The following is a 17445-nucleotide window of genomic DNA, read 5'->3' as shown; positions in this document are numbered from 1 at the left end:
GGGGGGGGGGGGGGGGGGAGAGTAGTAGGGACGCAGGATAGTTGACTGGCATCAGTAAAGCAGTTAGAGAGGTGTTAGGGGTCAAGGGGTAATTCAAAACGCAGGATAGTTAAACTAAAGATACATAGAATATGCTTAAATGTTCTTTAATCTCGTGGTCAAAAACATATCATGTCGAAAACTCAAAGTTAAAAGACAAATGCTCTGAGCAGACAACTTCGTCAGATGATTTCGGTTACAACTTTTTGAATTGCGAAGGACTTTAATCATTTCTCTTCGTAACATACCAACGATTGTATTTGTCTACTCCCAATTTCTTCTATCAGTTATATCTGCTAAAATAATTTTATTGAATTCCTTAAGCTTGTTAGAATATTATGTTTAAAATTAGATTTAATGAAATGTTGAAGTTTTTATATCTTCAAATCTAATTATAAATCAGAGTAGAAAATTACACGAATTCTAGTTTTTCCAAAATGAGAATAGAATAAAATCGTGAAGATTTTAGTCTCCTGAAAAGAAAAGAAAAACATAATATAAAAATTTAATTTCAAGCACATAATTTATGTGCTTAAGAAATCGATTTCCTCAAAATTGTTCAAGATTTTGAATTAATGCTTCCTAAAATAAAAACTAAATGACCAACAAGAATTGTTATGGAGTGGTATGTACTCCTTCATTCTTACTTTATCCCCAATATGAAACTTTTCGGCGCGACAAGTAGCAACAACAATTCAAATGAAACGTGTGTATTGATAGTCGGGTGCCATTTTTTTAACTTGGTTGTTTTGTTTCATTCAATGAACACACTTGTCACGCTGTTAAACTTGGGCTATTATTTAAATAGGCGTCCTAAAAACCACTATTTGGGGTCCAAAGTTCAACTATTGGTGGCCCGAGTTGAAGTCTTAAGAGGAGGAATATTGGGGTCCAAAGTTTAGTTTCGAAGAAGTCTAAAGTGATGCAAAAAAAGGTCAAAATCAATCTAAAAGGAGGCTAATTTCAGCCCTTAAGTAGAATTGAAATCAACAGCCCAAGCAAGCTCAAAAAACCACGTTCAAGAGAGCCCACAAAGTCTAATTCAACCACAATTATTATGGTTTTAGTTTTACCTTAACCACCAAGTTAGGATTTTATTTATTAAGTTCTAGATTGTTCATTTATGATTTTATTAAGTCTAACAGCCACCTTATTTATTCTATAAATAGTAGTGTTTTTTTATTCATTCAAAAGACATTACATTGATATTTATATATTTGAGAGAGTTCTTTTGAATTTTTGGGAGAATTTATCTTTATTGTTTAAAGTATAAAGTAATTTCTTCTTGAAATATCTTTGATTTCTTTTTGGTTTCTTTAGAAGGTGATTAGTTTATACATAATTATTGTCTTTAGTTACTCATAAAGTGGTCAAGATTCAAAACTAGTAAAGGTTTAAAGATGAATTCTCAAAGAACATGTCACAAAGGTTCAAAAGAACTCTCTAAAATATTATTAATATCAATGTAATGTCTTTTGAATGAATGAAAAATCACTCCTATTTATAGAATAAATAAGGTGGTTGTTAGCCTCAATAAAACTCTAAAAGAACAATTTAGAACATAATAAAATAAAATCATAGCTTGATGGCTAAGGTAAAACTAAAACACTAATAATTGTGGCTGAATTAAGGACTTTGTGGCCTCTCTTGGTCGTGGCTTTTGAGCCCCATTTAGGTTTGATTGGGTTGTGGATTTCAACTCCACTTAAGGGCTGAAATTGACCTTCTTTTGGGTCGATTTTGAGCCTTTTGCACACTTTGAACTTCTTCAAGGCCGAACTTTGGACCCAATATTCCTTCTCTTGGACTTCAACTTGGGCCACCAAATAGTGGTAGCACTTGGACAGTTCATCTCCCTTGGGCTTGAGCTCTTCTTCCTCAACAAGACACATTTGGATCAGCGATTGAAACCCATTGAACTTATCATTGAACTCCTTGGTTTGAGATATTGTTACGAGCCTCCTTGGAGTTTCTAAAGCTTCATCATTTTCCTTCAATGGATTTGAGCTTCCTTGGATGCTATCATCACCGCTCAAGGCAAAACCAGTTCAAAAAAGACATAATGAAAGTACAATAGACAATAGATAGTAACAAATTATTACTACAACAAAAATAATACTACAAACAAAATACATGAAATAATAGATAGTCATAGAAATCGAAGGACTAGAAACTACAAAACAGTCTACGACTACTAATAAGGGCAACAATTCTTTGTGTTTTGGCACGGTTAAAAAAATGAGTTTTTTCGTTTAGGTATAGTTTCACCAGATAGCTGGAGTTATAAACCAAGTAAAAAGAAAACAATTTATGCTTTCTGCTGCAATTTCCATTTTGCTCATTCATACAGTATTTTCATTTTATCTTAAATTTTTTCTGTTCTACATTTTATGTACTATGGCTTCATTGAATTAAGAGTTGAAGACATAAAAACTAATTTAAGGTATGAACATACAACATACATTTGCAAAGAAGATAAACAGAGTTCAAACTTAATTCAACTCGGATAATTCGTGCAATATCAGACTATTTTCTGTAAAAGATACAAACGCGCACACTCACACAACTGCATTGCATATTCACATTACATAGAGGACATTATTGGAATTCAAAGGTACCAATTTCAAATCGAAAAATCTTGAAAATGTAGCCTATAGAGGTATATTAGTAGGATACTCATTTGGTCGTTTGTTTATCGCGTCTCTAATATACCTCTCTTGTTCTTGAAGATGTATTGGGATTTGATCATAAACATCAGTAAACAAATCTGCCAAAGGAGGTTTCTCTGTTTCCTCAGCTTTTTCAAGTGCTTGCAACACCTACATTAAATTTTTTTTAAAAATCAACAAATACTAGAATAGAATAAAAAACAAATCAAATCGATTACATTTTAGTATTTTTGAATCTTGAACCAGCTCTTTGGTATTTCCCCGGAATTCAAGTTCCTCTTCATCACTCCACCAACCATTTTTCTGTATCCATTTCCTGAATCTGGCTACTGAGCATCGTCTTCTTCAGTACTCGCTTTCCTCCCTGGATCGATACTGAGTTGCATCATGAGACGATGCATGGTCGCTTACTCGATAAGCTATGGCCTAATAAGTGTTACAAATGGAAATTTTATAAGCATGAAACATTACACAGGAATAATAGGAATTGCTGAATTTCACACCTCTACAATTATTGGCCTTTGTTCCTTTATTGCCATTTTGCGAGCTGCACGAATAGCACTATAAACTGCAAGGGCATCAGTGCCATCCACACGAATACTTCGAACTCCATAAGCTTGCCCTTTAATTGCGATTCCATCACCTACCATTGGAAAATATTTAGGAGCAATGTAGCTTAAGTTTACCGTGTTTGATATGATGTAAGTCATTTTAGAAAATATTTGTCGAAAATGACTTTTGAAAGCATTTTTGGGGGAATATTTTCACCATACCAATTCACACCCTTATAACAGATGGAATTGAGTTTAGGGGAATACTACGGAATTGTTCGTTGACAGGGGTGCTAACGGCCCATCCATTATTGCGGCATAGAAATATAACAGGAGCTTCAAGAACTGCCGCAAAATTCAAAGCAGCATGGAAATCTCCCTGACAATAATTCAACATAAAAGCTCATTAAATGCGATATAAAGAGGCGAAAACATCAGATTATATGGAGGACAGGAGGGAGTAGTACTTAATTCAAAAATCACCTCACTAGTAGTACCATCTCCAAAATAAGTGACTACACAAGCCTCCTTTTTATCCATTTTCAGCGCATAAGCCACGCCTACAGCCTGTGGAAGCTGTGTACTGGGGAAATGAACAATATAAGTAAGGAGTACTTAATGTGTGTGCGCGAGAATTGAGCTTGTTAGAACCATAATTTATTGGCATTTGCCTGCCTTTGTGTGGGTGTCATCTGAATCAATCTTGTGCTTGGAAAAAGGTTCTTACGCGAGAGTTGAAGAGACGGTGAAATAATTGAGCTTGTTTGAACCATAATGTATTGGCATTTGCCTTCCTTTTCCATTATCATCCTTATTTCCAAGCAATTGACTGGTAAATTCTTTCAGGGTGAAGCCACTCCATAACAGAACACCAGGCTCCCTGTACTACAATCATAATAAAAACATTTACATTTTCATCTAGCATTTTAAGAGGCAGAGCGTTTTACTTGACATGTGACGAAATATAGGGCGTTCAAGATTATTAAACAGTCGAATTTATGAGTAATTAGGACAAAAAAAATAGTTCAGACATATATTAAACAAAGCATGTGATTTCTCAGGTGATCACTCAACTACGAAAGTCACTTTGTTTTTCTTGATTTCAATTATTTTCAACAAAAGAAAGTGGCTTTATGAGAAAATAACTATTAATTGAGTGACCATCTGAGAAATCAACACAATATTTTATTAGTATATTAGGAGTTTGTGATAGAACAATGAAATGTAAGAAATAAGACCTGAGGTAAGACAATGTCATCTGTTGTGAGTGCAGCAGCAGAAGCTATGTTAATGACTTCTTCTCCAACAGTGGCCATATACAAGGATAACCTCCCCTGTTTTTGTGCTTCATCAAAAATGTTGTCCATTATTTGAAGGGTCACCATACTTCTATACATCTTCACTGCCAAATCTTTCTTCACCTAACAAAACACCAAACCACATGTTATGCAGGCGCGTGGTTGAATCTTGTGGTTATAAATATGTCACGCAAGAGGTTGGATTTAATGAATTACTTACTAAATAACTTTCACTAATACATGTATTAGAATTTAGATTTCATCCTACCAAACAACTCGTTATTGGTTTAGTATAAACACAATGTAGGAGTAATTTTTTCCTGAATTGAAATTAATTACCTGTTCAAATACACTGCCTGGAATTGGAGAGCCATTATTGTCAAGAACTCTATAACAAGCTAACTTTTTTTCTGATGACTCTGAAATGAATTTCATTCGAGAAACAAATGGAATCTTTCCTCCTGGGAAATCCATGGCCTGTTAAAAAGATAATATTATCCAAAAATTTCATAAAAAATGATGAAATATGAAACCTTCCTAGATTATCATATTTTGAATACAATGCCCAAAGAAAGATTGAAAAGGGGAATCTATTAACACTATATCAAAAATAATTTTTAGCGGTAATAGCTTAGTTGCCACTAAATATGTACTCTTAGCGGCAATTAGCAATCTTTATATATGTCCATAAAACCTTTACCGACATTGGATCCAATGACAATTAAGAAATGCCGGTAAAAGCTTTAATACTTTTTGTTAATGTGTATATTTATTGCCGCTTAAAGTAGTGTAAATGGTTGCAGTAATGTTAAATTTTTTTATAAATCGAATTGTTATTAAAAGATCATTTGTGAGTGTATAATATTGGGATTTTATATATATATATATATATATATATAATAAATTTTAGATAAATTTTACCAGTGTTTTGTTCATGTTCGGATATACAGGATTATTGAAATTAAAAATTCTCTATGCGATTTTTAAATAATTTTAGGAATTAAAAATTACACCTATGAAATATTACAACTCAAAGTAAACAATATTAACACCAAATTAAAAGGAAATTAACATATATGTACATTAAATAGATGATAAATTAGGTGCAATTTTGGTATTTTTATTGTGTTTAATTTTGACAATATAAAATAATTTTTACACAAAGTGGATTATACTGTCATAATAACTGCAACTAATTACCTGGAAAATAAAGCAGCCAACCTACTATAATAGGTTAAATTACGTTGTTAATAGGGAAAAGGGTTTGAAAAATACTCTAACTTTGACCGAAATTGTTGTTACTATACCAAACTTTGTGGAAGACCTTTTACCCCCCTACACTATTTAATAGTGCATTTTAAAGGTATATATGTGCCCACGTGGACACATTACGGTCGATATTGTTATAGCAATTTCGGTCAAAGTTCAGATATATTTCATACTTTTTTCCATTGTTAATATAAACAAAATGTACAAGATCAGTGTATATATATATTATAAGTTAAATCCCTTCTTATTTGATAGTAGGAACAAAATACAAAATTTAGTAAATAATATTCTTAACCTAGATGACGGCCGATACAGTCGAAAAATCAAAAAATGGATGCGGAGGACAATCCTTAGTTTAGACAGGAGATCACAACAACAATAACATATTAAGTATAATCTCATAAGTAGATTTTGGAAGGACGGTGTGTAGTACACTTTTCAATAGACTCTCTATTCTAAGTATTTCAAAATATAAGTATGAAAAAGGAATACAACAATAAAAAAATCATTATTACGTAAATAATGAAGAAAAGAAATGTTGTAACAATAAATAATATAATAACCAAAACAAATAAAATAACAGATAATAATAAAAATTGAAGAACACTAATTAATCAACATGGAATAAAATTGGAGATAGTATATATAACTAAAAAAGAAGTTGATAAATTAAAACCTTACTTGGTTCTCATAATGTTTAATATCAACATGATCATAATCCTCCTCATGATAGCATTGTGGCTCTTGTTGCTTGGACTCAAAATAGGAAAATGGCCTTGAACCTCTAGGGTGAAGAGGAGATAAGGGACAAGCCCTTTGAACAAAATGGTTAAAGATTCTTCTTGATCTTGAAATCCAAATGGCCATTGGTGTTTTTTCTTAATTATATATGGAGAAATTAATGAAAACATAAAAAAGAGCTTGAAGATGGTGTTATATATATATATATATATATATATAGAAGAATACTATACAATATACATGCAACTACTCCAATAATGGAGTTCCCTTCTTTGGAAATACTAATAATTAAGAGGCTTTGGTGATGAGTTTGAAAGTCACGGGGGCTAAATAGGCGGGAACCCACTAGCAAGGGCATATCCATTAACAAGGGACGTAAGTAGAGGGGGTTCGTGAGTTCATATGAACCTATCCTTTCTCTATATTATATAGAGTAGTATTATATTTTTTGAAAATTACTTAAATATAGATGTGTGAATTCACGTTTAAAGTATCATATAATACGATGACAATTGAGAGCAGTATTTTCAAAAACGTTTTTGGGGTGAGGCGTACCTAAAACGCTTCAGGGCGTAAATTAAGACGTAGATCCATAAGGCGTAAGTTCTAAAATTTGAGGCGTAAGTCTCGAGCTTAAAAACGTAAGTCCTGGGTGTAAAAACGTAGGCTCGGGCGTTTTAAATTTATTTTTTTGATACTATTTTGCTTTAAATCATATTTTTTTATTATTGGTGTAATGATATTTCTCAAATATTAATTATAATACTTTTTTTCTTCATTATTGATTATTAATATATCTCAAATAAAACTTATAATATAATTTCTATATATTATAGGTTATTTATAAAAAATAATTTGTAAAATCATTGAAATGTTTACTTTTGCTTATTTTATTAGTAATAACTATAAAATTGAATATACATGAGACTACACCCCGTAGATCCATGGGACTTACGCCCCGTGTCTCGGGGCTTATGCCTAGCCCTGTACTGTATTAAACGCCTTGCCTCACGCCCTCGCCTTTTAAAACACTGATTGAGAGTACGTAACACCTCTCTAGGTTTAGAAATTTAAATCTTATATTCATGTTGCTTTGGGAGTTACACCTCTCCAAGTGGTTAATTATCGGTAACACTTTTGGGGTTTCAATAAATTTTTTATTTTATTTTGTTTTAATCCTTCAAAAATTTCAAATGTGTTACATTAGAAATTCCATTTAGCATTGTAAACTTTTTATATAATTAAATGTGTGTGTTAAAATTTAAAACTAGTACTAGTATATATTTTGGATCTATAATTTTTAAATTTAATGGTCTAGTGTTAAGAATCTAGAGGTCAAATCGATCAAATTTATATCTTAGATGCATCTTTTCGTAATAGTGCACTCATTCTCTCGAAATTCTGGTTACATCTATGCCCATTTTCAGTTCTTTAAAATTAACATCAACTTTCACTTACACGCCTCAAGCAGACCTTGTTCATTTTAAGCACCTGTAGTAGGCCTTCTTTGTGTCATTTCAACATTTTTATTATATTGTCATAGTCAGCTTAAGCGCGTATTAATAAACACCTCCAACATAGAAAAATAAACAAATTTGTAAAATATACTAAATAAAGTAGGACGGAACAAAGCTGGGCAAAATCTTAGTGGATCAAGACTTGTCCTACCTAGCCTTGAACATTTCTATACATAAAAAAATATAGATGGAGCCCACGAAATATTTTCATGAATTTTGAATGATCCTAAGAAGGTATGTTAACTGCCTCATGTTTAGGATCATTAACATTCATTAGTAAGTAATATAGCACTCCCTTAATTTATCTGATTTTTTTAATTAATCCTTAAAGAATAATATAGTTTTTTATTCGGTAAATAATTAATTATATTTATTAATATTTATTTATGTAGGGTCTTACTAATTTCCCAAAAAGTCGTATACTCTTCTATTTAAATTTTTTATTTATTTTAAGGATATTTTAAAATATAAAAAAAATTATATTTCTTAATTTAATGATCAGTTAAATTACATCACATCATTTTTTACGAAAGAAGTAGTAAAATAATTTTGTATAAAATTTTAATGGGTGTCGACAACATCAATAATATTACAACAATATATGTGTGGTCTAAAAAAATTAAGTATATGCAAATGTTATTTTTATCTTTGAGAGTAGAGAAGTTGTCATCGAATAAAAACTGTTTTTCAAAATATATTTCAAATAAATATATAAACAAATTATTCTTCTTGCATAAAATAGAAAATAAAATAATACTGAAAAGATGGATCGATGATTCATGCTAAAAATATTTAAATGGTTTGACTATAGCATTTTCCTATTCTTCTTGCATAAAATAGAAAATAAGAAGAAATTAAAAAGAACTGTTATAAATTCATTGAACTAAGTGGATTGTATATTTAGTTTATTCATAAACTAATTAATACTTACGTTCATGTATATATATTCTCTAGATGATATAAATCTCTTTGGGATAGCAATGTATCTACTAATTTAATATTTAACATGGTGGTATTTAGAGTGATTTATCAACCTATAAATAGAAATATCATTTACCATTATAAGGTACACTTGAATAAAAGAAAAATTATCTCCTTTATGCACATATCTTGTCTTCTTCTCTTTATAGTAGTTATATTGTTCTAAGCTTAATTTTACAACGAAAACAACTTCCCTTCTCTTCTATTTTTTATTTTTCAAAAGAAAAAATGGAATCATATCTCTAGCTAGACTGTGTAACACGCATTAATAATATCATAAAGATTTACCTAACAAAAGTTGAAATACAAACTAGGCACTCCAAAAAATAATATATTTAAAATTAAGTTGAAAAGGAAAAAGGGTCAAAATTATCCTTTATTTTTTAATATTATCTATCTAGCCAAATTTATCTCTACTGTTGATGCTATACGATCAAATTTATCTCTACCTTTAGCAAACTTTTAAAAATTTATCTTTTTTATATATTTGATAGAATATGCAACAAATTATAGTATCATGGTATATTGTAGGATATCCCTCTTCAACTAGCAATGTAGCACATAGACTTTTAGGCAGAAAACTTATTTAGATTAATGGCTATATCATCATGAATTTCAAAAAGTGAATGATATTAGGACCATACTCCCAAGTCTTCAAACATTAATATTTGGACAAAATAAACATAATGAAACAAGCTAATGTCAAAGTGGCACACTGTTTTAGAGAGGCCAACACGGTTGCAGATCAACCAATAAACAAAGTTGAGGGATATTTTAGACCCTTTTCCCTAAAAACTATGTTAAGGTACATGCATACGACACACATTTATAAAGAAGATAAACAGATTCAAACTTAATTCAACTTGGATAATTCGTGCAAATTCAGACTAAAGATACAAACGCGCACACCCACAACTGCATCGTATATTCATATTACATAGAGGACATTACTGGAATTCGAAGATACCAATTTCAAATCGATTTTTTTTTAAAATGTAGCCTATATAGGTATATTAGTAGGATACTCATTTGGTCGTTTGTTTATCGCGTCTCTAATATACCTCTCTTGTTCTTGAAGATGTAATGGGATTTGATCATAAACATCAGTAAACAAATCTGTCAAGGGAGGTTTCTCTGTTTCCTCAGCTCTTTCAAGTGCTTGCAACACCTACATTATTTTTTTTTTTTAAATCAACAAATAGTAGAATTGAACAAAAATCAAATCAAATACATTTTAGGATTTTTGAATCTTGAACCTGCCCTTTGGTATTTCCCCGGAATTCTAGTTCCTCTTCATCACTCCACCAACCATTTTTCTGTATCCATTTTCTGAATCTGGCTACTGAGCATCGTCTTCTCCAGTACTCGATCTCCTCCCTGGATCGGTACTTGGTTGAATCATCAGACGATGAATGGTCGCTTACTCGATAAGCCATGGCCTAATTATAAGTGTTACAAAATGGAAGTTTTATAAGCATGAAACCTTATACGGAAATAATAGGAAGGGAATAGGACCTGATATATTTCTCAACTTTGCGATTTAGAGTTGATATAGCCTTCCTTATAAAAGTGACACACATATACCGCTACTATTACACAAATGGCCCAGAGCCACTTTTGTAACGGTAGGGGTACGTATATGTGAGCCACTTTTGTAACGAGGGTATGTATATCAGGCATGTTTCCCTAATAGGAATAGCTGAATTTCACACCTCTACTATTATTGGCCTTTGTTCCTTTATTGCCATTTCGCGAGCTGCACGAATAGCACTATAAACTGCAAGGGCATCATTGCCATCCACTCGAGTACTTCTAACGCCATAAGCTTGCCCTTTGATCGCGACCCCATCACCTACCATTGGAAAAATATTTAGGAGAAATGTAGCTTATGTTGTCTGAGATACAAACCATGTTTGATATGATGTAGTTAAGAGCCCGTTTGGATTGGCTGGTTTGACCAACTTTTAAGCCAATCCAAACATGCTTTAAGTCATTTTCAGAGAAATAGATTTTGAATAACCAAACACGAGAAAATAACTTATTACATAGAAAACATTTTTCGTTGAATATCTTTCACCCTGAAAACAGATTGAATTGAGTCAAGGGGAATACTTCGGAATTGCTCTGCAACAGGGGTGCTAATGGCCCATCCATTGTTGCGGCATAGAAATATAATAGGAGCTTCAAGAACTGCCGCAAAATTCAAAGCAGCATGGAAATCACCCTGAAAATAACTCAAACACAAACTCATTAAATAAAACTACTTTATCTCCAGTCTAGGAATAAATAGTTTCAGGGATAGCGCGAAGGGACGAGGGAGTAGTACTTATTCAAAATCACCTCACTAGTGGTACCATCACCAAAATAAGTGACAACACAAGCCTCCTTTTTATCCATTTTCAGCGCATAAGCCGCGCCTACAGCCTGTGGAAGCTGTGTGCTGGTGAAATGAACAATATAAGTAGTTTAATTAGACGATACAACAACAACAAAAACAACATACTCGGTGTAATCCTACACATGGATCTGGAGAGGATGGTGTGTATGCAGTCTTACCCCTCGACTCAAGTGAAGCATATATATATATATAATTTGAATCAATCTTGTGCTAGGAAAAAGGTTAGAAGAGTCTTACGCGATAGGTGAAGAGACGGTGAAATAATTGAGCTTGTTAGAACCATAATGTATTGGCATTTGCCTGCCTTTTCCACTGTCACCCTTATTTCCAAGCAATTGACTGGTAAATTCTTCCAGGGTGAAGCCGCGCCATAACAGAACACCGGGTTCCCTGTACTGCAATCATAATAAAATTGTGTTTACATTTTCATCTAACGTTTTAAAAGGTAGGTGTGAGGTAGAGCATTTTACATAACACGTAATAGAGGAGTCGAATTTATGTATAATGTAAAGATATGACATTTGGGCCTAACTCAACCCCAAAAGTTAGCTCATGAGGGGAGGTTTGTCCAAGTCCATATAAGGAGACCAAACTCCAATACATCTTGACACTCCCCCGCACACCCAGCTAGCTCATGAGGGGAAGTTTGTCCAAGTCTATGTAAGGAGACCAAATTCCAATACATCCTAACACTCCCCGCACACCCATACCTCAATTGGAGCCTGAACACTTCTAAATAGGGGCCCATCATTATTAGCAATCTGTGTTAAAAACCAATATTACTGATTCAACAAACTTTGCAGAAACACGAAGTTATCAAAGTTTATCCGAACCAGTGAAGAAACAGATGAACATAAATTAATTCAACAAGAAAACTAAAATCTATAAAACATACCAGAATTTAGAAAAACAGAACAGAAAAGATCAAGCCCACTGAATACACAGTGTCCCGTTAAGGAAATTATTCCCCTCTAGTAACCTAGGTTTGATTTGGAATATATCCTACCAGGATAGAATGATCTCAATTACCAACCCTTTTAACAATTAATAAAAGTGTTTCTCTATTTAAACTCTTCTATTTTTCTTTCTACCACCGATGAGGGACAAATGCCTTTTTACTAAAGCATAAAAGGACTTTTCAAGTTCCCAACTTGACTTTTCAAGTTCCTCTATTTTCATCTTCTCTCCATTTCCCATTAACTCTTGCTATATACCCAACAATCCCCCACATGAATGGGGAATGGTTATAACATAAGGAATGCAAGGACGAGTGTGTACTTTACAAGCAAGAATCAATTGCATCTGGATAAGTAGGTTTCCCCTTGGACTTTCCGTAGTGAACATATGTCGGATATACTCGGTCATCGGTAGATGCGATATCTTTGAACAATCGAGCTTTGGTGTATACCTAGACAACCATATGTCACACAATTAACCCTTTACCATTTATAATTCTTACGGTTGTGTTCGTTTCAACCATAAACACCTCCTGGTTTCATGAGTGTATAGAGAATAGGCTTTTGACATAAAATTCTCTTTGAAGCGGCTTACACTTCACACTCACATAGGTGATTTCTAACCGTGTCATCTCGTAAATACATTATTTGGTCAAATCTGCCAAACTTAGCAAATCATTAAAAACTTTAAGCTTTATTAACTCATTAACAAGCCTTAAAGTCTTAACCTTGTTCCTGAACATTGTCTTTATCATGAGAATGGATTGAGTTGATTGACATTTGACAATGTTGAACCGTCAGTCACAACTTTATTTTTCTCCTTGAATCTAGCTCTTGGGATCTCCAGTCTGCTAGATAGAGTTACTGCTATGCTGACTTATCCTAAGCCGTAAACCCATTCCATTAGATGATGTTTCAACTGCCTCTCTCACTAGGCCTTTCGTTAGTGGATCTGACACATTATCGCTTAACTTCACATAGTTAATTGTGATAATTCCACTATAGAGCAGTTGTCTTACGGTGTTATGTCTCCGTCATATATGACGAGACTTCTCGTTGTGCATGACGCTCCCTATCCTACCTATTACTACTTGACTATCACAATGTATGCAAATAGGTCCCACAGGTTTAGGCGGGAATGGAATATCATCTAAGAAATTTCGAAGTCATCAACTTCTTCACCAGCCTTATCTAAAGCAATAAATTCAGATTTAATTGTGGAGCGAGCCATACATGTCTGTTTGGACGATTTCCAAGAGACTGCTCCTCCACCAAGTGTAAACACATAACCACTTGTGGATTTTACTTCATTTGACCCGGTGATCCAATTTGCATCACTATATCCTTCAATCACAGCATGATATTTATTATAATGCAAAGCATAGTGTTGTGTATGTTTCAGATACCCCAACACACGTTTCATTGCCATCCAGTGAGTTTGATTCGGATTACTAGTGAACCGACTCAGTTTGCTAATAGCACATGCTATATCTGGTCGCGTACAATTCATAATACACATCAAACTTCCCAACACTCTGGCATATTTCAATTGAGAGTCACTTTCACCTACATTCTTTTGAAATGTAAAGCTTAAATCAATTGGAGTTTTGACAACATTGAAATTCAAGTACTTGAACTTAGCCAATACTCTTTCAATATAATGAGATTGAGATAATGCTAGTCCCTGAGGAGTTTTGAGAATCCTGATCCCTAAGATCAAATCAACAACTCCTAAGTCCTTCATATCGAACTCGCTGGACAGCATGCGCTTAGTAGCATTTATATCGTCAATATTTTTACTCATTCTTAACATGTCATCAACATACAAACAAACAATGACTTCATGATTCAGAACATTTTTAATGTAAACACACCTATCACATTCGTTAATCTTGAATCCATTTGCCTACATTATTTGGTCAAATTTAGCATGCCATTGTTTGGGTGCTTGCTTGAGCCCATAAAGCAACTTCACAAGTCTGCACACTTTCTCTTCTTTACCAAGAACCACAAACCCTTCAGGTTGTTCCATGTAAATTTGTTTCTCCAACTCTCCATTTAAGAATGTTGTTTTTACATCAATTTGGTGGATTTTAAGATCATGCACTGCCGTTAGTGCTATTAACATCCTAATTGATGTTATCCTTGTTACTAGAGAGTATGTATCAAAGTAGACCAGACCTTCCTTTTGTTTGTATCCTTTGACTACAAGTCTAGCCTTATATTTGTCAATAGTCCCATCAGCTTTCATTTTCCTTTTAAAGATCCACTTTGATCCTAAAGGTTTATTTCCTGGAGAAAGATCAACCAATTCCCAAGTATGATTACTTAAAATTGATTCAATCTCACTATTGACTGCTTCTTTCTAATAGATTGACTCAGATAAAGATATAATTGCTTTAAATGTTGGAGGCTCATTTTCAAGTAAGAATGCCACAAAATCTGGTCCGAAAGAAGTGGATTTCCGTTGGCGATTACGCCTAGGATCCTCATTAGGTAGTGTATTTTCCGTTGATTCTTCCCGTGGTCGTTTAGGTCTTTCACTTGTTGACTCATATTCAGTTTTATACGGATAAATGTGTTCAAAGAACTCAGTGTTATCTAAATCAATTATCATATTTACATGAATCTCAGGATTTTCAGATTTGTGAACCAAAAACCAGCAGACCTTATTCTTCACAACATATCTAATAAATACACAATCCACTGTTTTGGGTCCAATTTTCACCATCTTCGGAAAGGAACCTCTACCTTGGCTAGACACCCCCACACTTTGAAATATTTCAAGTTGAGTTTCCTTCCTTTCCATAACTCATATGGAATTGATTGCGTTTTGCTATGGGGTACCTTATTGAGTATCTTATTAATCGTAAGGATGGCTTCTCCACAAAGGTTTCGGGTGAACCAGAACTGAGTATCAAGGCATTCATTATTTCTTTTAATGTCCTGTTCTTCCGTTCCGCCAAACCATTTGACTGTGGTGTAAAGGGTGCAGTAGTTGAATGGATAATACCATATTCCAAACATATCTCTGCAAAAAGAGATTCGTATTCTCCACCCCTATCACTCCGAATCATTTTTATCTTTAGATTCAATTGATTCTCCACTTCATTTTTGTATTGCTTCATCCTTACTATTAAGCAAATATACATAACAAAATCAAGTGCAATCATCAATCGAGTTTAATCATTAATAAAAGTTATAAAATACTTTTTCCCACCACGAGATGGTGTCGACTTCATATCGCATATATCTGTGTGAATTAAGTCTAAAGGTTTTGAATTTCTTTCAACAGACTTATAAGAATGTTTAACAAACTTACTTTCTACACAAATTTCGCATTTCGATTTATCGCATTTGAAATTAGGCAATACTTGTAAAGTAATCAATTTTCGTAAGACTTTGTAATTTACATGTCCCAAACGGGCATGCCATAAATCATTTGACTCTAATAAGTAAATAGAAGCAGAATTTTTATTAATACTGTCAACAACCATTACATTCAGTTTGAAGAGGCCCTCAGTGAGGTAGCCCTTTTCCTAAGAATATCTCATTCTTACTTATTACAGCTTTGTCACTAACTAGGACACACTTAAATCCATTCTTAACGAGCAGTGTAGCAGAAATTAAATTCTTTCTAATAGTAGGAACGTGCAGAACGTTGTTCAGAGTCAACACCTTGCCAGATGTCATCTTCAACATAACTTTCTCAGTTCTTGCAATCTTTGTTGTTGCTGTGTTCCCCATGAACAAATCTTCATCGAACTCAGCATGAGTGTACGTTGCAAAGGCTTCTTTCGCAGAGCAAATATGTCGAGTGGCACCTGAGTCGAGAAACCAGTCCTTGGGATTTCCAACTAAGTTGCACTCCAAGATCATTGCACATAGGTCATCTGCATCTTCCATCTCTTCCACGATGTTTGCTTGACTTTTGCCTTTGTCTTTGTCCTTTCTTTGGGCACAACAGTCAGAAGACTTGTGATCAGCCTTACCACAGTTATAACAGTTGCCCTTGAATTTCTTCTTGGCCCGTTCTGATTTCTGTCTGTTGGACTTCTTTCTCTTCTTGCCTTTAGTAGGAGCTTTTTCAACAATATTAACTTCAATTATTGTCGAACTCTTACGAGACTTCTTTTCAGCGGTCTTGTTATCTTCCTCAATCTTGAGCCGAATCACAAGATCTTCAAGCTTCATTTTTTTACGTTTGTGGTTTAGATAATTCTTGAAATCGTTCCACGAAGAAGGCAACTTCTCGATCATTACAGCCACTTGAAAATCTTCATTTACTTCCATATCCTCAGCAATCAGATCATGGAAAATAGGTTGAAGTTCCTGCACTTGTGATCCAACAGTTTTACTATATGACATTTTATAGTCTAAAAACTTTGCGACCACAAACTTTTTCAAGCATGCATCTTCTGTTTTATATTTCTTCTCAAGTGCATCTCACAATTCTTTCAAAGTTGTCATTGCACTATAGACATTATATAAGCCATCCTCTAAAGCACTCAAAGTGTAGCCCTTACATTGAAAGTCTGCTTGCTTCCATGCTTCAGTAATCATGAACTTTTCTTTGTCTAGCATTTCAATAGCAGGCACTAGAGTTACTTCATTGGTAAATTTCTGCAGATCATGAGTGGTAAGCCAGAAAAATACCCGTTGCTGCCATCCTTTGAAATTCACACCAGAGAATTTTTCCGATTTCTCTGCTGGTGGTACAACAGTTCGAGTTGGTGCAGCAACTACCACCGTCACATTATCATTTGCCATTTCAGAATCAGAATTTGTAAAAAATAGAAATTGATACAAATGACTCAGTAAGTAATAACTTAAATTGCAAACTTAATAGGAGTGTAAAACCACGAAGGTTTTTGTCTCCACTAGAAACACAGATTAAAATAAAATAAATGATTTTCTTAAGATTGTTAGCAATCTGTGTTAAAAACCAATATTACTGATTCAACAAACTTTGTAGAAACACGAAGTTACCAAAGTTTATCCGAACCAGTGAAGAAATAGATGAACA

At 33.5% G+C, this 17445-nt stretch overlaps 1 protein-coding gene and 1 pseudogene across 1 annotated transcript; both read right to left on the bottom strand.

Moving 5' to 3' along the window:
- Window positions 1–2685: 2685 nt before the first annotated feature.
- Window positions 2686–5034, bottom strand: LOC125861831 (2-oxoisovalerate dehydrogenase subunit alpha 2, mitochondrial-like; annotated as a pseudogene).
- A 4914-nt stretch (window positions 5035–9948) lies between these two features.
- LOC125862899 (2-oxoisovalerate dehydrogenase subunit alpha 1, mitochondrial-like) lies at window positions 9949–15150 on the bottom strand. The gene is made up of 8 exons (XM_049543022.1): window positions 14798–15150; window positions 13252–13291; window positions 11701–11858; window positions 11406–11505; window positions 11178–11289; window positions 10778–10917; window positions 10322–10504; window positions 9949–10233 (listed from the first exon to the last, which is right to left on the bottom strand). Exons 1-8 carry the CDS (start codon window positions 15148–15150, stop codon window positions 10066–10068), a joined length of 1254 nt encoding a protein of 417 aa, XP_049398979.1. The 3' UTR covers window positions 9949–10065.
- Between the last annotated feature and the right edge of the window lie 2295 nt (window positions 15151–17445).

This window comes from Solanum stenotomum, chromosome 4, assembly GCF_019186545.1.
Source record: "Solanum stenotomum isolate F172 chromosome 4, ASM1918654v1, whole genome shotgun sequence".
NCBI classification, from domain to species: Eukaryota; Viridiplantae; Streptophyta; class Magnoliopsida; order Solanales; family Solanaceae; genus Solanum; species Solanum stenotomum.
The sequence above is the reverse complement of the archived record's forward strand: the minus strand, read 5'-3'. Positions and strand labels throughout refer to the sequence as shown.

Excerpts from the sequence above, each read along its gene's own strand:
- LOC125862899 (XM_049543022.1), bottom strand. The coding sequence starts at position 15,150 with ATGGTGAAAATTGGACCCAAAACAGTGGATTGTGTATTTATTAGATAT. Across the intron at positions 13,292-14,797 it reads GCAATTATATCTTTATCTGA|CATAGCAGTAACTCTATCTA; the intron begins GTCAATCTATTA and ends AGGATAAGTCAG. Across the intron at positions 10,505-10,777 it reads AAAGGCCAATAATAGTAGAG|GCCATGGCTTATCGAGTAAG; the intron begins GTGTGAAATTCA and ends ACTTATAATTAG.